Below are 21187 nucleotides of genomic sequence, written 5' to 3' on the forward strand. Positions count from 1 at the left end.
AACAAACAAAGAAAAGATGGATGACTACAGATACAACTTCAAAAATAAGTGAAAATCCAAAGAAAAAGAAACAAACTCGACGCTCAGATGAAGGCAAACAGTCTAAAAAGGAAAGAGACCGTCAGCGAGGAAAATCAAGAGTTACAGCCGGAGCCAACCGTGGACGTCACACATGCAGCACTGTCTGGATATCTGGGAAGTGTGCTCCTGCGGTTACCGTTTATCTCCACAGGTGCCGCCAAAGAGAACGAAACTGAGATCTTCGAGATTACAACTTTTCTTTGCTTTATTAGAATTTATACATCTATTAGTAGTTAACTATGCACGTATTAACAGTCAACTGTATTTGTGCAGCTATCAGATCTGAAGCAAACTCCACACATGAAGGGCCCCTGCGTCTGATCCAGGGTTGGAACTAGGAACCTTCTAGCTGTGAGGCAACAGCGCTAACCTCTGCAGCCCTAAAGCTTTATATATTCAGTATGTTTTAAAGTGCCTTATACATTTTTTACAGGATCCGTTCTGATAATTAAAGAGAATATTGCATGTGTGCAAGTTTTCAAGGATTCTTAAACACTAATGCAAAAATTCTTAAACAATAATGCAAAAATGAATAATAAAGGCTCAATAATGGAGTCAGGACTTCTTTGATTAGGGACGTGCAAACTTGGTCATGACCTTCGACAGATTCATTAACTTATATAATATCAATGACTTTCTTAATCATGGAAGAACAGATGGAAGAAAGCCTTTTATATACTTTAAATGATAGACTTTGTATGAGCTCTGGTTTCTAAAAGAGATGCACCAACACTTGAAATGAACTGACTGAACCTTTAACCTTTAACAAAAAGGATCGCTGATAGAAGAACAGTGTGAGGAGGCCTTTTCTCTTGAAGCAGCTGATTAATGATCATCTCTGAACACTGAACACTGCCTAAAGATTCTCTCCGCGGGTCACTGAGGACTCCTTTCTTAAGTTTGAGACACTTTACATAAAATATATTTAACTGACCAGTTTCTTTTCTTATTATGGAGGACTTTCAGTCAAAGGGACCAAAGACGATTACATAAAGTATCAACATAATAAGCAACAGGTTTGGAAACATTTTGTGCCCATTCCATTCAGTGTATTGAACTTATCAATGAAGTAAGATGAACTTAGTTTAGTAGTTTATCTCAGCTTAAAACTCTCCTGTGTGTACTCATGAAACCTATTACCTTGAACCTTTTAAGTTGCATTAACACAAAACAAATACCGTTAAATTTGGTGTATAAGACGCAATTTTAATTCATGTTACACACAGGTCTGTATGTGACTGACTGAGTAATTGCAGTGGCGGATCATGGAGCATATTGAACCTCCACTGACGCAACTCTCTGTTTATACGGCTCTGGATACTTTGTTACGTCCGCAGCGCGCACCTGCTTTGTTGTCACCGGCCTCATAAGGACTGTCCTTGTAACACATTGCCCACAAAAGCACACATTGACCTGATGCAGTCAGCCACATACTAGGTTTTGACCTCGTCTTGTTTAAAATCTATTTATAGTTTATTTCAATAGCTTCCAAGTCATGTGACCCAGTATCCTCAAGTCAATGTCAGATGTTAATACTCACTTGGACAGCTAACACAAACCTCATTACATTGGATTTAATTGCTGCTAATATTTCATATTAATATTTTTATGTAAAGTTTTATGGTTTTTTTCATTTTTTTTCAACAGATATGCACCGTCATGATCGCCATCGCAGCCGCCACCATTACAACAACAATCTTTTGTCACGCCCACTGCTGCCTCCTAGCAGGTCTCTCCCCCTCCCTGTTTCTGTGTGTCTGTCTCTGCTTAATTACAGGAGTGGGTTCAGGTGTGTGGGAGCCAGTGGGCAGCTGCTAATCATCTAATCAGCTCTGCTACAAATACCCGGCTTCTTCGCCACCACACTGCCAGATCGTAGACTCATTTCGACAGTCAGTACGCTTCGGCCTTTTTGCTCTCCAGATTTTGCATTCCTGTTTCACTTACCCTTATTTCTTCTGCCTACGGTGCCTTGGGCCTGCTCCCACCACTGCCTACTCCTGGAATCCTTTTTTGACCCACTCCCTCAGGAAAAGAACCTTGGCTCCCCCTACCTCAGCCCTGCCTTCCCCTTCGTACCTTTTTTTGAGTTTGTAATACACTCTTTTGCTTTGAAACCAGCCTCAGTGTCTGTGTTCTGCTTCTTGGGTTCAAGTTCCTTTTTCCTGCATAACATCTTTGTTACCGTAGGCTGCCAGCCCCCGCACTGGTTTTTGAGTTGCTGCATATTCATTGGGAAGAGTTACGTCAAATTTCTTTGAGGGTTGAGTTGAGTTAAGTTACTTCTTTTATTTATTCTTTTAACTTACTTCTTTTATTAAGATAGACTGGCGGGGGGCCTTTCTGTGCGGAGTTTGCATGTTCTCCCCGTGTCTGCATCGGACATGCTCGTTAATTGGTGACTCTTAAATTGCACACAGGTGTAAATGTGAGTGTGAGTGTGACAGGTTGGCCTCTGTGTGTCAGCCCTGGTCATCAGTCCAAGATTGTGTTTGCATGATATATGTTCATCAAATGCGACTATTTTTTTAAGAATTGGGAAATGATTTATTATATTTGGGGATAAATCAAAATGTAAGTTTGCTGACAGTGGGAGGGCAGACTTTTTGTTGTGTGAGTTGGTCAAATTGAGAATGAGCTTCTTTTATTGTCCTGCTGTGTCGTCTACGAGGACATAAGGGATGTACTTGTAACTAAATGACCTCCATGTTTATTGCGGTGGTGACGATTAAAAATCGTGACTCGTGCTTAAGGAAGGGAAACTTTTTAGAAGATGTTATCCGTCAGACTTGAATATTTGTAATGACTTGTCTTGTATTAAAAAGGTACTAAAGGTTGGTTCACTTTTAAAAGTGTTGATATTAAAGCCCAGGAGAATGTGGCATGTTTTGTGTTCTTTATGTAAGGCCAAAGTTTGAGTGTGACGTCAAACGGAGTTCACTGAGCGGGGAGGGTCCGGTTTGAGAAAGGCCCTAGTAATGAAAATGTCTGGTGCTCATTAAGTACGAACCAGGACCATATTTTTATTTTTTTTTAAGATTTTTTGGGGGGCTTTTTTTGTCTCTATTTATAGGACAGCTGAAGTGTGACAGGAAATATGGGGAGTAGAGAGTGGGGGATGACATGCACCAAATGACCTGCGATCGGTGCGTGCAGGACTGTAGCCTCTGTACGCGGGGCGCCTGATCTACCAACTGAGCTAAACCAGCGCTCCAACCATGAACAAATTATTTTTCTAATTTAAGTTTCAATTAAATCTGATTTAACTCCATTAAATTTAACAAACAAGGTCATAACTGTCTGATGAGGTGAGTAGAGAGAGAAATGGTGCTGAGCTTTGCCCTGTTCTCCTCAGCTGTGTCGCCGACAGATGCGTCAAAACTTACACACTTCAGGGTGCTGGTTTAGCTCAGTGGGTAGAGCAGACACCCCTTGCACAGAGGCGACAGTCCTCGACGAAGTGGCTGCAGGCTCGACTCCCGCCTTAGGCCTTTTGCTGCGTGTCAATCCCCCACTCTCTTCCCCTTGTATTTCCTGCCTCTTTTCAGCTGTAAACAAAAGATGATCATTAAAAGAAAAAGATTCTTTAGGGTGATAAAATACACATCTTTTAGAATTCATTGAAGATCGTTGCCTCAATTGCCTGCTTTAACTTAAAAGCACATCTGCTCCTTCTCCCTCTTTGAGACTTGAAATATTTTCAGGTTTAACTGCTGGACACAAGATGTCTCCTACTTCACTGAGAAGTCCTTTCTGCGTTTGAGCACCAGAGGTTTCAAGTTTCCACTTCCTCTTTGTGAGGCGCATATTGTAACCAGTCGCATCGTCACGATATTGTGCACATCTGAAAGGGATGAAAAGGCCTGCGACTGCACATGTTCATCGTTATTCAAATACATGGCCGGCAATAGGAAACATTTTGGTGTCGAATGTGTGTTCTGCTGAGAAATGAAGCTAATAAAGGAGACAGATCAGTTTCAGGTTTCACTTCCTGTCTTTATTGTCCTTCAGAAAGTGAGACGTCACAACCACAGTCAACCACAAACACCACCTGTATGACTGTGTTTGAAAATCATGATACATGAATACAGCACAACCTCCTTGTAATTACTAATCACATACAGAATTTGCTTTCCACATCGTCCTCAGCAGCTTATGAAAGGAAAAATATCAAAATGAAAAGGAGAATTGGACGAGCGGGTGCCTTGACACCGGGGTTACTCCTCTGTATTCTCCCTGAGCGGCTCCCCGGAGGCCTCGTTTGAAATCTGCAGAAAGGGAGTGCTGATCTCACTTGACTGCATGTCTCCAGCCACCCGCAGCAGGCAGCTCAGGACCATGTCCTTAGCTAAACCGGCCTCCAGGTTCCCCTCACGACTCAGCTGCAGAGTGATCTGATCTAAACTCGTCAGCACCAGCTCTGAGCACAGCAGGGGGCAAACAGGGCCTGCGTCAGAACCTGAACCAGGCCTTTCTCGGGCCATGTTCTCCATCATGTACTGCTGGTACAAATCCAGGACTTTATGCTCCAGGTAGTGGTTCAGAAGAGAGTTGGAGAATGGACCTTCACGCCCCTGGAACAAGAAGCTCCGATCACGGGTGCTCCCCTGCCTCCAGCGGTTCGAGCCGCCCCTCAGTGGGTGCAGAAGTCCAGTCTGAGGTGTCGGCCCAGGGGGAGACTCCTCCACAGCGGGGAGGACGTCGCAGGACTGGAGGAAGGGCCCGACAACCTGGGCGTCGGTAACAACACGGAGCTCACCATCGCTGGCTGAGAGAGGCAAAACGTGGTCGCCTCCGATGTGAAGGTCGCTGTAGTTTTGGCAGAAGCTCTGACAGAAGGAGGGAACCAAGAACGGGGACTCGGCATCCGAGCAGGCCTGAGCCGGGATCTCGATCTGCGGAGAGATCTGTCTCGGGGGAGACTGCAGCGGAGAAATGAGCAACTCCTCTGAAGCTCTCCTGATGTCTGAGCGACCCGTCTGCTCGGGGGAGTCGTGACGAGCGCGTGGAGTGTGTCTGCTGGAGCCCGGTATGAGGGTAGCAGCCGCTCTCGGCAGGCCATAAGCACTGTGGAGAGTCGGCTGAGGACGGAGATGATCCAGATCCAGTTCAGCATAGGTCATGCTCAACAGTCTGCCCTCGCAAAGCATGGCTGCAACAGAGAGCACACACTCAGAGACTTATTAAGGTACACTTATTCACAGTAGGAGAAGATGCAGATGTTAGCTTACATTTTTATTCATGTTAAGTGTTTATGCTACTTTATAGGGACAAGTAAACACCCTGCATTTGAATCCGTCTGGGTTTAGGAGTCGAAAGAAAGTACTGATGTAGTTATTATCAAAAATGTGATGAAGTGCCAAAACCAAGGTCAGCCCTTGAAAAGGTCACAAGGGTTAGTATCAGAGTATCAGAGGCACCCTGACAGAAAGATGAAACACAAAGTTACGGAGATGTGTTTTTCATCTTTTACATTCTGTTTATTTGGGGGGCAGAATATTGAATTTAACCTCTGTTTGACCTTAAAAATACCGTGAATTAAACCGTCTGAGACGTATTAAAGGGAAATGAGGCTTTAGTGGGAGCAAAGGCCCCAGCAGACACTGCTTTTTGTGAGGGGGTCAAAAGCCAGAAATGTCAGCACAAGTTTCAAAGCGCTTTACTTCATAAGCTTATCTTTTTTGTAAAGTGTAGGTCGTGGGACTACTGCTAAATTAGAATCAAAGTTGTGTTAACAAAGCAGAGATGGACAGAAGATCGGAGGCTGCGGTAGCCCAATGTGTATAAGTTACCCCCGGTGTTTTCCGCTGCTTTAAGAGCTTGTGTAATGACGGCGACCGCTCTTTGTGTCGTAAAATTCGTCTTCTTCTATTCTCTAATTATCTTGCTAATGTCTGTCAAACACTGACGTCTGCTCTCCGCCAAATGTGCTGTCAGTGTGGCTGCGGCGGTATGCAACCGGTGCCGTGGCTGCGCTAAACGGCACTTTCGATTTTGGGACCTCTTGTCTTTTTCACTCAAACGTCCGCTGATCAGCTAATTGCAAACTGGCCCTTAATCAGCGGATCAGTTGAGCTGTCGTCATTGATTAATCAGCGTTTGTCCTGCCTCATTATGTTGATTAACTCGACCAACTACCTATCAGATCCAAAATCGCAATTGGTAACTCGTAGCTTAAAGCTCCTGTGAGGAACTTTTGGTCTGTGTTGATTTTGGCGCCCCCTGTGGACAAAGCTGTACCTCGCATGTCTTTGCTGATTTTGTCCTGTACATGCTCGAGTGGTGTTTTTTTTAAATACAATCTCATCCTGCTTTCTTTAACAGTCACATGTATCACTCACTTTAAATTTCTGCCCTTGGAAATGTAAACAAAGGCAGCGTGCAGTTAATCACTTCGTCTGACACCTACCCCCCCCCCCGCCAGCAGTTTCAGGCATTAAAAATAACTCTATAGAAATAATGAATCTTGTCGCTGATGGTCTGGTTTGCTTTTGTAGCTCATATAGAGTCATCAGAATTAATTTCAGTCTGTTTCATAACCAGCGAAAAAATCCTCACAGGAGCTTTAAGGGACATAAAAAGAAACATTATTTTCCTTAAAGAGGGGCGCAGGTAGAGGATTATAAAATTAAGTACCTCATTATTGTAAATGCTTGAAGTAACTGAGTCCCTTTCCTACACTAAAACGATACACAGGTTTATACAGTATATAGCATGGATAAACGCCCTATCCTAAAGCATTCATAGCTGCAGCTATTTTAAAGTAGCTGTCCCTGGACAGGCCTCTAAACAGTGGGACACAACTCAACTAATTATTACCATAAAACATAATGACAAACACCTACAGGTCTATTATTACTACATGAAAGAACCCTCTTTGAAGCTGTTTCTACTGAGTCTGAAATGACCCTGTTCATGATCCAACAATATTGATCCCCAAACAGAAAACAAAGCCAGTCTAAAGGAGGATTTACAAAAGACGCGGCCTTATCAAACAATCATAAATAAATCAAACTCATCCTCCTACCTCCCGGCCGGAATCGCAGTCTCTCAGTCAGCTCAGGGTGCCGGGTGTCCTTCCACAGTCTTTTTCAGAGCAGAGAGAACCTTCTTAGAAACATCACATTTAATAGATACAGCCTGCTAAATGTGTGCACTGTATTTGATCCGTGCATGCATAACAGAGTGCATTCATGTGCGAGGGTCGACTTATACCACGCCAAGAGGAAGTGGAAGCGACTGGCATTTTCTGTTCTTTCCCCTTTCTGCAAAGTGAATGTTGCAGCAGTGTAAATATATTCAAACTCGTTATTTTGCAAATAAATATCTTATTTTCATACAGCTGGGTTTATCCCCTTCCAATCTATTCTTTCTAGCTTACATAAGATTGTTCCCCTGCCTTAGTTTTTCTTCTCCTTCTTGCAGGTGTTGTATTCTTATGTACGAACAAAGACAAAGCTGTCGTGCTCAACTCCAGAACTCAAAAGCAATCGGTGCCAACCCAAGGATAACACTGTACGCATAAAGACGATCGCATTCGCTATAAAGTTTATAACTTTTAATGTGAAAAATAACCTCCAAACGGAGTGTCATAGGGGCTTTTATTTTCCTGTTTCCTGTGATCTTAGATATGTTCGGCAATGGACGTCCATCTATATCTGACATGAGAAAAGACTTGTTTCCTTCGGCTGCTGATTATTTTTCTCTCTAAAAGTTACAAACTTTAGAGTCTTTATGCATCCAGTATTCTTATGTTCTGAAAATAAGCATTAGAAAATAATCCACAGATGTTTTGTTTCCTCGTAAATGAAACAGGTGTGCGATGGGTGTCAGCCAAAGTGTCAGCTAAAAGCAGAAGAGAAAGTCATTTAGTTTGATTAAATTATCGGGAAACTGAAAGTTTGTCACATACCGTTTCCTGTTTTAGGTAAGCATGAAGGTTTTTAGCTTCTATTTGGAGCTTCTTCACCTGTTCGTGCCAAAGCAGAAGTGTGATTTAGCAACAAGTCGTCAATTCCTCCTTAAAAACATGCTTACATACATGCTAAGATACTTCACCTGACACTTTGAAATGATACTGAAATAGTTTTCTGTCTTTACTTGATTTGAGCTCCTCTGTGGTAAAAAAAAAAACTTCTGCATTAATTTCTCTCCCCGTCAAACCAAGGTGAGGCCTAAATCAGTTACCAGGTGAGAGTGATGGAAACTTTCAGGCTTTATTTATGGCACCTTGTCTGCATGTGCGACTCGCTCCAGTTAAGACTCTTGTCGTCAGACGTCCTGCTCTTGCAGCAGGGAAGCCTGACAATAGAAGCCAATGACACACGAGAGAACATGTTGTATTATTAATCAGGCGAGGAAACCTAGACAGAAGTCAACATCACATAACTTCTCCAGTTTGTTATATTCAGAGCATTGAACTGAATTAACACTTTTTATCAGAGGTGTATTTTTATGCATTTTGGTAGCTTAAGCCACCCATCATATTTTTTTAAGATCATCTGTCTTGTAGAAGATGTGTTTTTATTAACAGGTGTTTCACAGCCAAAATAAGTAAATAAATAGGCCCAGAGTTTGTTGGATTAGTTATTTTTCTCTATGAGTCAGGATATCTGACACAGGACTGCTGTTCAGTAACGGTAGCACAAAGTGTAGAGTTACCAACCCGTTGCTACAACAATGTTGCTAGGCAGCGTCCGATAACATTAAAGACATGCTGAGATCAGGTTAGACAAGTGCCTCAGACCTGCTGTTGCTTTTTGTGGCACAATGGAGCAACCATTTGGGAATTTCAGCACCCTGGACAGCGACTAATCAATTTAAACAGCTCCGGTCCAATTTTTGTTTGTTTGTTTTGAGGGATATTTGCTGGCTTTAAGAGATGACTATGGATGGATGCTACACAAAAACAAAGGAATTTAAGGAGAAGTCACTAACCCCGAAAGTTTAGAGGAATGTTCAGGAAGATTAATAATGTGTTTCGACCCAACCATCCCGGGCACAGAGGGCGGGATGCTGGAGGTGGAGGTGGGTTCCGGTCCGAGCAGGACTACCACAGCGCGTGCACCGTCCGGCTGGTCCGCAGCACCTCCATGCTCGTGGTGGGAGAGAAAACTCAGACAGCCGTGGGCTCAACTTTGAAACGGAGCAAAAGCACCGTGAGCATCGAGTCGACCTTGTACTATTATCAGAGGCAAGAGGACCGGATATGGCTGTACTCTCAGAATCAGAACTGTCTGGAGTACCTGGAAGCGCTCGTGGCTTTGAGGCGGCAGTACACAAAGAGCGTGAGCGACTTGAAAAGTACCGACAGCAAGGCCACAGTGTCCTCCAAGAAGAAGCCCGCGCCCCCGCCGCCTAAAAAGGAGGAACAGGTACGAATTAAACAGAAACCACAGAGCACCTGGTAGAAAATATCAAAGGTAAATGTTCTGCTAATTTCAAACACAGATATCCAGAGTCAAACCCTTCGCCCCTCCGGTCCCGGACGAGGAGGACACGCTGCAGTTCTTTGACGCGGTCATAGCCAGCTGCGACAGCGAGCCTCTACGGAAGCCGTATATGGATGATGGACACGCAGATGTGGACTTCATAGGTGAGTTTGAAATGGGTCTGTTGGAATATTCTTTTATTTGTCGTCACAGTATGATTAAAAAATCATACTTAAACTCGTCTTCTGAATGAGGTTTGATGTTGAAAATGTTGACGAGGGTAGGCTACTTTAAAATGCACTCAAGCAGGCCTACTTATATTTAGGCGAAGAGCATACGGTTATATAAATGATTTGTACTACTTTATATAAAACAACACAACACGACACAGTGGTTAAGGTTCAACAACAATAATACAAACTTGTATAAGCATCTTGTAACTAGTATATTTTTACTTGAAACAACATTTCCTGTATTGCTATTTACTTAAAGCTCCTGTGAGGAGTTTTTTCGCTGGTTCTGGTCATGATTAGATCTCCTGAGAGAGAGTAAGCGCCTACAAACTGGGCTTGATTGACATCTCAATCACATCCTGCCAGTTATGTGCAGCGCAGGATGAAATTACTATTTTATCTTTATTATCACATGAGCTTGATGATATAACTCCTTCATAAGTTGAAACAGCTGAACAACACATTTTGAATGGGAATGTTGTGCATTTAACTGTTTTAACAGTAGTTAGAAGTTGCCTTATAGATTGCAGTTTCTACACGTGGAGGTCACTAAAATTAAATAAAGAAATGCTAGTAGTTGTTATTTTTGAGGTAGTATCTTTAATAATTGTAAGATGTATGAGCTGGACCAGCTACACTCTTTAAAATGTTGCTTTCAGGATAGTTCATCAATCATGTATAATTAAATTTAAGGGGCCTCTGTTCACAAATCGTTTTGCTTGCGGCAATTTCATAAATTTACAAAAACATTTCCTACAAATTGAATATTATAACACTGTTATATTACTACTTTGAGACTAGCTCACTTCATCTATTTAAAAAAGCAGACTTATTGGTTCAACATTGAGAGAAAAGTGGGTGTCACGGCACAGCGCTACAGGTAAAAACTCATCCATCCATTATCTTCCGCTTATCCGGGTAGGTAAAAACTCAATCCAAGCCTATTCTTCTTCCAACACTGCTTAGAGGTGGTAGGTAAAGCCCTGTTGTGGTTCAGAATTGTGGAAGCCAGACACTATTCATTTAAACTTTGCTTCTGCTCTTTAAGGCCAAGCTGATGATCTAACCCAGCTAAGTATTAAATAAAATATCAGAGTGAAAATCATTCGGGGTCTGACGGTACAGGAGTGAAAGTAACTGGCCTCAAAAAGCAGCCTTCATCCTCCTCTCAGGCTCTTTCCTCTGCTCTCCTCTCCCACAGTGGCCTCCAGCTCGGCCGAACACGACCTCCACTCTAACTGGGTCCTGCGGGTTCCTCGGCTCGCGGAGGACTCGGAACAGAAAGCGGTTGACGACTGTGCCAATGAGAGATCCCAAAAGAAGAAGAAGAAGAAAAACCAGAGCGGGTCCACGAGCAGCCGACTGCGGCTGCAGAGGAACCCGATCCACCTGCCCAAAGTGGTGGAGAGTGCGTTCCAGACGCTGCGCTTCAAGCCCAAATTAAAAAAGCAGTGAAGCTTGATAGACATTTGAAACCAGCAGCACGGAGAGCTCGACCTACTTTGTGTGGACAGACAGCATGCACTGATAACCATCCATCCAAACCATTTATACCTGCTTAGTTAAAAGGAATTTTAATAAAGCAAATGTAAAAAAAAAAGTCGATTACATGAAGTAATCTTTGTCCTAACATGACCTCTCTTATAGCTGATATTGCGGCTGGTCACAGATGGAAGTGTCCCAGTAAGTCATGACAGTGTGACCGTGACCCAGCATGCACAATACAAGGACCCTGAAACTGAAGCAGCTAAATGGAATTCAGCCATCATTCATTTCATTATTTACACCTGTGTTTTTCCTACTGCTCTCTGTTAAAGGCCGATCAAAGTATCATCCGCTGTGGGGATTTTGTGAGCCGCTGCAGATGAATAAAAACATTGATATCAAATTAGGGATAGACCGTTTATTGGCGCCGATATTCGGTATTTTGACGTATATCGGCATCGGCCTTTTTTTTTGTTTTTTTTTTAAATCCGACGGCCAACGGTGCTCACACACACGCCGGAGAGGAGAAAAAGTTCATTTCTTTGCAAATTTTATTTAACTTTGTTTTATTTACTTTATAAAACTTCAGGAAGTTATTTATTTATTTATTTAAATTTTCAGTTCACTTTATAAGAGATGCTGCTGATCCTGGGAACTCCCTGCGCTTTTTGTTTGTTTGTTTAATAAACATATGCTTAAAGGCATTTAAACAAAGTTAAGTGTTGGAGATTGTATTATTCAAAATTTTGACTCCAATATTTTCACTTTAGCTGCAAATGAATATCGGCTCCAAATATCGGTTATCGGCCTCCTTGACTACTAATAATCGGTATCGGTATCGGCCCTGAAAAAACCATATCGGTCTATCTCTATATCAAATAAAATCTGTTTAATAGATTGTAACTTTAAAACAACTTTATCAGAATAGACCAAACTAAAAAAGCAACTGTTCCTTCACTTAACTCACTTTTATCCGTTACTAACATTTCTATAAAGTGTACTTTTGGACTCTTTCAAAAAGAGGAATGTTCAATGTTATGTTTCCTCCAGAAAGACGGCATTCCTTTGAGGAATCAAAGCCATCAATTAAATTCGACAGTGTCCTTCACGGCACTGCGAGGTAAACATAACTCAGGATACTCCATTCATTTAGGAGTGAGGCTCAGATTTGTAAGACCTATCCAGGGACTGAATAGTTCAAAAGCAGGTTTGGTTGTTTTGGTTTTTGTTGCCAGAGTTTAAATGGTTTCAAACGTGAGGGTCAGTTTACAAAAGAACATGTTATGGTGCGCTATGGGCGATGGTAATATCTGTATCGCAGAATTAAACATAAAATTGAGCCTGAACTGTCTGAATGCTTGAAGGTGAGATTAAAAAAAGATTTTGTCTACTGTGGTGAAAGAAGTATTCAGACTGTTTAAGTAGAAATATCATGGTGTAAAAATATTAAAAGCCCTTTAAAATGTACAGGACTACATCAATAGTATGATCAAGTATCAGGTATGAGAATGGCTGCTATTAAGAGTTATATTTGTAATAGTTAGGATAACTGTTTCATCACAAATACATGTCCATGAGCACTCGAGAAGTTATAAACCACTGGGAGGATCAGTGAAAATGTGTTTAAAGTTGTAAATGTGATTCTGTCATATGCATGAGGCCACAGGCAGCTGATATTCAGTGCATCACTCCCTCTCGTGTGATATTGCATACAACAGTTACACAAGCGTCAAAAAGAAGTATTAATCAACAACAGATGATTTTTTGCCCCGCTGACTAAACCAGTTCCACAACTAAACTGAAACTGGACTTTTGTTGCCGAGCAACCCAAACATTCTCCTGCAGTGTGTGTCTACAGGTTACCACAGATCAGCTGTTTTTCATCATGTACAGTTTGTTTTCATTTATCAGCAACTAGTGAAACAAGAGTCTGCTGTGTGAGTCAGAGGTACCAGCCTGATTAATCACAACATACATTGGTCATACAAATTTTAGTTATATGCGTTGTAATTGGGTATCACTATTTTATACTGTCCTAACTTCTAGTCCTCTACATATACTGGAAATGTGTAGATTTAGATTTTACATACAAAATAATCTACCCTGTCCTTAAAGTAGATCCACCTCAATCACTTTAAAATATGCACAGTGTAATACGTTCAATAGAAATGATGCTCGAAAGAAGGTCATTCTACATTTTGTACTTCAACTTTCAACAATAATACAAACTTGTCATATTTTAATTGCAATTACTTGGAACAATATTTCCTCTATTTAATTAAAGGAGCAGTTCGCCCCTGAAAAAGCCGCCGTCAGTCACAGCTCGTGTTCTCTGTAATCGATATAGAAGCAATATTTGAAATTGGCGCCATAGCTGTGGAGAAAGTTGTACAAACATCTCGTGGTTTCGCCCATTCTACATTCCTACAACACCCAGCGTGCATTGCGCCCCTTCCTCTGAAAGGAACGGCCCAGCAAGAGACGCTGGAGTGAAATAATACCGTTTTCCAGTCAAGGACATTGATCGCTGCAGGAAATGGCTCAGAGTAATGCAGAATCCGAACTCCGGCGAGAATATACCGGTGGATTATCTAAAAAAATGTTCAGGTCTGCAGTCTACATTTTAACCTTTTGAACGACACATGACATTGGAGGCGAGCGTCCTAGATTTAGGAAGTGTAGTTTAGCGAGCTCCCTGGCCTCCGCCTGATGACAGTTTTACGTAGTGTGGCGGAGGTTTTCCAGGGCCCATTGGAGAAGCGGATAGCGTCCTCCAAAGGCACAGAGCCAAACTGCATTTTATTCTACCATAATGGCATTAGCTCTCCATAATAGCATGATAGGACTGAGGTTGAAAATAGTCGAACACACCCTTTAAGGATCTTCTGATATGGACATTCACTCGAGTACTGCGCTTAAAGACCCTAAACACATCTATAGTGCACCACACTACACGGTCTGCTGTAATGTTAATCAACAGTATTCAGAGCACCTGGCTGAGGCGGAGTGATACACAGAGTGAAAAGGCCCAGTGATGTTCTCTGTTGTATAAAGTAGCATAAAGCACACTAATACGCACATTCATGTGGTTCGATTACTTACTATTATTCCTCCTCTTCTCATTCTCACCTCATTCAAATCTTAAAAAAGGAAAACATACGTCAATTACATTTTCTTTTCTTTATTACAAATGAGTCACATACAAACTAGAGACTGTACAACAGTTATTGCTTTTCTGCTTTGACCTTGGGGCTGAAGAAGGACGACATGGGCTTCATGCCACTCTTGTCCACCTTAGCCAGAGTTTTCTGAGCTGTAGTCATCTTCTTTGGCGGCTGGAATGAAGGGAGGAAAAAAAATCAATATGAAAACTTGTTGACTTTTCAGAGACAGCAGAGAATTCATTACGTATCATCAACTTCAGTTCAAGCTGAGAAAAAAAAAAAAAAAACACATTTGTACAAGGTAAGCCCTTTTGACCCGTGTGTATACTCAGACAAAGCTGAGAGGAAGCAGTTAGCAAACACGAGCTGCTCTAACAATCACTCAAGGTCTTAGAAGAGAGAAAAGACTCCATGATAAAAGCAAACAAATGATCACCCAGTCTATAATGATAAAATCAAGAGAAATAATGATCAAAGCCACAGACAGATTTCTCAGATAGCTCTTTGTCTATTCAGGCAGACGTCTGTATACACTCACTTTCCGCGCAAAGTCTGCACTGTTGAATTTGGTGTAGTCCTCTCCAGCCTCCACCGGTTTGTCTGAAAGTTTCCGCTTCTGCCAAACGAAGAAGTAAGAAGAGCTTTTCATGACAAAGAGCACCAAAGTTTTTTACCACAGAAACCAAAACCAGGTGTACACGCTAGGATGAAATCATACTGGCACTAACATACCTTTGAAGGAGGTTCTGTCTCCTTTGGGCTTGTGAGCTCCGGTAACCTGCGGAGCACGATGAGAAGCACGCTTGATCATCACCCACATACCTTGGCACGATAACTGATCATAAAAGCTCGCACATTTGTTCCATGTCACTCACTGCAAGTGTCTGAGGAGGGCTCTGCTCAGGTCTTCGCTGATGTACTCTGATACGAGGCCGTGGGCATAGCGAAGGTAGTCCTCTGAATCATAAAGATGAGAGAGCCGGTAATTAGCAATAAAATCCTTCTTTAGGTTTAATATAGATTCAGGATGGGGGAATGTTATTTTAGATCTATAACCCATTGATGTAAACTATGAAATAGTACTGCCATCTATTGGTCTAAGTCTAATCTGCTGAAGAGAAAAAGAATGGACATGAGGATGTTGTTGTTGTTATATAGGAAGGTAAGACTGGATATATAACACATCAATAAGATGGGATTCATCTTAAAGGAGCCACTGTCAGTCAAAGCTGGTGTCCTCCGTAATCGATAGAAGCAATGATATTTGAAATTGGCGCCATAGCTGTGTAGAAAGTTGTACAAACAGCTCGTGGTTTCGCCCATTCTACATTCCTACAACACCCATCGTGCATTGCGCTCCTCCCTCTGAAAGGAGTGGCCCAGCGAGAGACGCTGGAGTGAAATATTACTGTTTCGCTGCAGGCAATCAGAGCGGTACAGAATCTGAAATATGACGTGAATATACCGGTGGATTGTCTAAAAAATCTTCAGGTCTGCAGTCTACATTTCAAAGATGACGATTTTGAACAAGACATGACAAAGGAGGCAGTCGTCCTAGAGCTCCCCGGCCTCCACCAGACTTTACATAGTCTGGTGGAAGTTTCCAAGGCTACATTGGAGAAGCGGATAGCGTCCTCCAAAGGCACAGAGCGACCTACCATAATGGCATTAGCTCCCCATGATAGCATGATAGGACTGAGGTTGAAAATCAGCGAACTGGCCCTTTAAACAGTGAAGCTTACTGACTTACCCTCCTGGCAGTCTGACTCTGACTTCACTCTGACGTATGTTGAAGATTTGACTCCTTCTCCCACTGAGATGTGTCTCTTCTTGAGGGCAGTGACTGTCCTCTCCACCTACACGAACAAATGAAAGAACTGTTTGTGCATTTTCACATGAACACAAAGTTTGACTTTTTATTTTGTCGTCTTTTGCTTTTAAAAAAAAAAGCACAGACAGATATGTTCGATATCTGTATTAAAATATTGTCATGAGTACCTTTTTCTTCAACCAGTTCATCGTCTTGTCTTGACTGTATCGATGGAACTTCTGGTTTCCCACCTCTGGAAGTACAGAATACATCTTTTTAAAAGAAAGTCAGCCTTACAGTAGAGTTCAGGAATATTTGTTGCAAAATAAAGCTCACCTTTTTCCTCTGCGATGTGGTGCAAAGAAGCCAGGGAACGTGTGCAGCTCAGCAGCCTTGAGCAAGCGGGGAAATCTTCGTCCATGACGACTTGATCCACGGGCTGGAACTTCCCCTGAGCGGCAGATGAGCAGATACTGTGACTCTTGTGTGAGGTCTCAGTAAATATTGTTATTGTTATACTGCTGTATTACAGACACAATATTGCTGTTCCACTTTAAGTTAAAATAGGGAAATGGGAAGGCATCACTGGCTCAAATATTGTGCTACCCCGACTTGCAGGAGTCTTAATATTGCAACAGTACAGAGACAAGTGGCAAGAAGGCAAATACAAATACAAATACCAATAAGAATAGATAAAATAAACACACATGGTATGGGGATAAAGTGACATAAATGTATGGGTGATAGCAGCAACATTTAGCTGTATGAAATAGTTCAGTATAAATAAGGTGCAATATATAAATGGATTTAAGGAACTTGTAGGAACTTGTGTTTTCCTTTAAGTGACATTTTTAAAGGGTTATACCGCCACCTACTGTATTGGAGTGTGAACTGAATGTCAGATCATCTGAATGATGATCTACTTCTATCCCATGAGCAAACTAAAATGTTTTCTGCCTGTCGTATGGACAGAAATGCTCAATTGGGGCTTTTGTGTATTCTGCACTCGCCTTGTGGAATACATTGCAAAATGGCCGATGAATTAATCTCGTTAAAGACATTTAAATCCAAAATGAAAGAACTAGAGGTCGGCTCTTTCTGACATAGATGTTATTAATTTACCTGGTTGCAAAGCTAGAAATGTATCATTTAAAATGCTTGTCTTTTTCTATTTTGTGTTCTTTAAATGTCCCTTATGTGTTTTTCTGTCTGTAATAATGTGTTTTCATTAAGCTGCTGCCTGTCACAGCCAGGACTCCCCTGAAAAAGAGATTGTTGATCTCAAAGGGACTTTTCCCGGTTAAATAAAGGTTATAATAATTATAATAAAAACACTGATTTAATTTTAAAGCTTTATAAGTTGATACAAATAAGATGGTGACTGTGCATTCCTATCCAAAACTACAGTTGCTTGAAGAAGATGTACATGTGGAGCCATTCCAGCACAACATCTCCAGCAACAGCAGGTGAAGCCAGGCACACTATGTGAGCGCAGATGGCTTTTTGGCTTTGAGAAGAAAAGCAACAATGTAACCTGGCAACCTTATTATGAAGATGTTTTTTTGTTTGTTTTTTGATGCCAACAAACTTGGATGTTGGTAAAGAAATTGTTCCAACACATGAACCACAATGTTTATATAAGCTAAGTTTGCTCCTTTCCCACCTCCACGTTTTGGTGCTTAGCCAAGTCAGATGGACCTGTACGTGTTCCCACCACTTCTGGAGGTGTAGGTATAGATTTATTGATCTTTTCTCACCCTGGATGACACTCAAACAATATATCTTAAATTTTTTTAATGTTATTTTGAGAGAGAGGTTGAACTGGGGGTGATGTGAAAAAAGAGGTAAACAGATCTCGTGTGCTGTCAGACTATATCAGAGGAGAGATATCGCAGAGTCCAATAAAGTGCAAATTAATAACTCTTGAAACGCTGATATGAAACAAGTTAGCATGAAGCTTTAATGAGAGATTCTAACCCTTCACTGGTAAAACAAGACTGTATTACACTATAACGATCGGCACAAACACATCACTTTGCTGTGACATGAAGACACATTTCTGTTTCTTACCTCTTTGCCACATTTAATCAAATGGGGCAAAATAAGGTAGAGAGGATCCATTGGCGTAACAAAGAGAAGTCTGCCATCTGTTTGAAAGAAAGAGACACAAACACATGACTAACACATCAAGTTAAGACAATCAACAATTTCTTCATGGCTGTCTTTAATGGGGACTAATGGTAAGGTGGCCACCTTTGTAGTAGTGTTGAGGTTTCATCAGATTTTACACTGTAAAGGGGAACGAGACTAACCTCTCTGTACGGTCTGACCAACAAACCAGGAGTGGAAATCTTCTTCAAATGCTTTGACTTCAAACAGCTGTACGTCACCGCTACTCAGCATATACAGAGAGGCTTCATCTGCAGGACAGACAAATGAGGAACTGGGTTACTTTCACTATCACATCTGCAAATATACTTCAAAAGATACAAAATAATCCGACTATTATTAACCTTCCATGAAAGTAAAGTGAACATCTTTCGGTTTTGTACTGTTGTGTGAACAAAACAAGAAACTTGAAGCTCTGGAAATTTGAAATTCATGTTTTTCATAACATCTGGCAGTCAATCGACTATCGAGAATACAATTGTTGTATGCAGTCAAAGATATGTGTATAACAAAAATAAAGACCAACCTGTAGAGGGATTCCTTAGTCTCACAAAAGCTGGGTCACTGTCGTCCTTCTGTGTGTCGATGACAGATTCTGTGGACACCAAAACAAAAGTCAAATTCATCATAGCTGAAGATGATATCTGGTTGACAAGTCGCGTATGAAAGCGTACCTAGCTTTATCTTTAAATCTACTCTAAATAGGAGCATTACGTCGAAAATTAACACCATGCTGTATTAAAGAAGACTCTAAACTAGATATTGAGACCATTAACTTACTAGGAAAATGTTTACTGCGATACCAGCAGCCTAATCAATCAACTAAGAGCAAGCCAGGTAAAGAGTTTTTTTGCAACCAGTGGAGTCGCCCCCTGCTGGCCATTAGAAATCCTACAGGTTTAAGCAATTGCGCATTGATTTCACACATAAAACCAACAGGCTACCTCCACTTCTTACACAGTGCATGGTTTAGAGCCAGTGTTTATTTTGTCTCTCCTGGGCTTCTGTAGGAGCATGGCGGACTCTGTGGGACCCGCTATCTCTGCAGATATAACGAGCTCTTTCAAAGGTAACGAAAACACAACCATTCTTAATTTGAAGAGAGTATATTCCAATAAAAAACAATTAATAAGTATTGAGTTTGAGTTCTGCCCAAAAAACTCCCGAAATCTTTCACACCGGTACGCTGAGTAGGTGATGGTAACGTTATCATGGTACCTAACATTAACGTAATCCACTACATGGAAGCTAGCTTACTTTGCTCAACTGCAGGTGTTATTTCATTGCTAAAACTTACCTGCAGCAATGACAACCCAGCTGTCATTGTGCACACTTCTCGTTCGCTTCTTTTTAGTAGTCATGTTGTGTAATTCAGATAAACGGGATGAATTGTGGCTGACGTTGTTCGCAGTGGAAAAAGATACTTATATGACGGCTACTGTTTTGCCTGACAACATGAGCTCAGAAAAGGCGCCCTGTCTCCCTGCACTTCCTGCGTTCGTCACACAGGAGAAACCAAGACGTATATTATTGCATTTCCAGCTCATTTTTAACCATTTTTAAACACGTAATACTCAACACGTTTTTAAAAAGACAAATGTGTATTCCGGCGACGAAACGAGCTCAGAAGCAAGCTAAAAAGACACCGTGGTCGACTTTGAATTCGCCCTGCTCACCCTGTTTTTAATGCAGTGGAACATTCCGTGGTGACGTCACGTTAAAAAAATGCAGTTTTAGATAATGGCCGCTAGAGGTAGCTCAAGGGCTTTGGTTATTTTTACATGATAATGTTTAGGTTTGCCTTACACAGTATTCCCCGTCACTTAGCTAATATTTCTGGAATTATAAATTGATTGGTCTTCCTAACAGAGAGCCAACAGGTTTCTACTCTCAGGTGCAGGATGTTTGGTGTCCTTTGGCACACTAGCACACAACAGATTGGGGCATCCATCTGTCCTTCAGTAAGAGGAGGGCATCTCTCACTCCCTCTCTCAGGATATGACACTGTGTATCCCAGTTGGTTTTCAGTGAGTCACTTGTTGTTATTTTTCCTCTTCTTCTGTTTATGTACACGTTCAAACGGGGATGTGCAAGATGCTTGTGTGTGTGTTTTACCCCATTAGATGACTATAGCTGTGTCATCAATTGTTTAACCGTTCCGGGGTCCCTCTGATATGTTTATAGAGCTGTTGATTCACCCTCTTTTTATGACACCCACAGCACAGCTCATTAACAGGTTTTTAATTAGCTTGTTTTGCTAATGAGGAAGGGAGGGATTGTGTGCTGGTTGACTGAGCTTTTATACATCGCCATACAATGGGTGGAGGAAGAGTAGAGGTTATACAGGGTGACTTATGGTTCTTTGACTTGCTTATTGCGTTTTGTATCATTTTCTTTTTTCTCTTTTTCTCTATTTAAAAATAATGTTGCCTCGCAGGCCCATTTGCCCAGATTTGAGCAACACATGCTCTAAACTCTTTGAACATTGTCTCAACTCCTCCTTGAAATCAGTTAGATTTATGTTGCTTGTAGTCTGTGGCAAAGAGAGCGTGGGTGAGATATTGTCTGTGAATTACTTGTTTTATGGCTCCCAGGAGTATCATACACAACAGTCAGTGCAGCTAAACAGAATATTCCATGAAAGCACTCTTTCTTTTTGGGCTGCTTGAGGGAACGTCTGTGTTTCTGACTGCCAGGCAGAACAACAGCGGCCTTTCTGATACACTGGACCGCAGACAACCCCAGAGAGCAGAGTTCCTCTGTCACCAGCATGCAGAGGAGAACAAAGTGGGGCTAAATTTAGGCCTCGATATG

The 21187-nt window shown here is 41.6% G+C and overlaps 3 protein-coding genes across 5 annotated transcripts; 1 reads left to right on the forward strand and 2 right to left on the reverse strand.

Moving 5' to 3' along the window:
• Positions 1–4095: 4095 nt before the first annotated feature.
• Positions 4096–8018, reverse strand: LOC138592841 (TLR adapter interacting with SLC15A4 on the lysosome). 2 transcript variants are annotated; one of them, XM_069663725.1, is made up of 3 exons: positions 7994–8018; positions 7109–7167; positions 4096–5233 (listed from the first exon to the last, which is right to left on the reverse strand). In XM_069663725.1, exon 3 carries the CDS (start codon positions 5229–5231, stop codon positions 4299–4301), a length of 933 nt encoding a protein of 310 aa, XP_069519826.1. In that variant the 5' UTR covers positions 5232–5233; positions 7109–7167; positions 7994–8018; the 3' UTR covers positions 4096–4298. The 2 variants fall into 2 exon arrangements, with proteins under 2 accessions (XP_069519826.1, XP_069519825.1); XM_069663724.1 differs by lacking the exon at positions 7994–8018 and having other exon boundaries at positions 7109–7168.
• Positions 8019–9035: 1017 nt separating this feature from the next.
• LOC138592691 (uncharacterized protein C13orf42) lies at positions 9036–11200 on the forward strand. Its single transcript, XM_069663540.1, has 3 exons — positions 9036–9455; positions 9532–9676; positions 10947–11200. The coding sequence occupies exons 1-3, from the start codon at positions 9036–9038 to the stop codon at positions 11198–11200; spliced, it is 819 nt and encodes a 272-aa protein (XP_069519641.1).
• A 3132-nt stretch (positions 11201–14332) lies between these two features.
• On the reverse strand, positions 14333–19820 carry rnaseh2b (ribonuclease H2, subunit B). 2 transcript variants are annotated; one of them, XM_069663538.1, is made up of 12 exons: positions 19671–19820; positions 18900–18968; positions 18517–18624; positions 18275–18351; positions 16541–16655; positions 16393–16457; positions 16145–16250; positions 15270–15351; positions 15127–15172; positions 14933–15010; positions 14476–14565; positions 14333–14370 (listed from the first exon to the last, which is right to left on the reverse strand). In XM_069663538.1, the coding sequence occupies exons 1-12, from the start codon at positions 19732–19734 to the stop codon at positions 14365–14367; spliced, it is 906 nt and encodes a 301-aa protein (XP_069519639.1). In that variant the 5' UTR covers positions 19735–19820; the 3' UTR covers positions 14333–14364. The 2 variants fall into 2 exon arrangements, with proteins under 2 accessions (XP_069519639.1, XP_069519638.1); XM_069663537.1 differs by lacking the exon at positions 14333–14370 and having other exon boundaries at positions 14416–14565.
• Positions 19821–21187: the final 1367 nt, after the last annotated feature.

Source organism: Semicossyphus pulcher, unplaced genomic scaffold (assembly GCF_022749685.1).
Source record: "Semicossyphus pulcher isolate SPU_LCO1_2020_fin unplaced genomic scaffold, fSemPul1.0.p SCAF_15, whole genome shotgun sequence".
In the NCBI taxonomy this organism is placed as follows: Eukaryota; Metazoa; Chordata; class Actinopteri; order Labriformes; family Labridae; genus Semicossyphus; species Semicossyphus pulcher.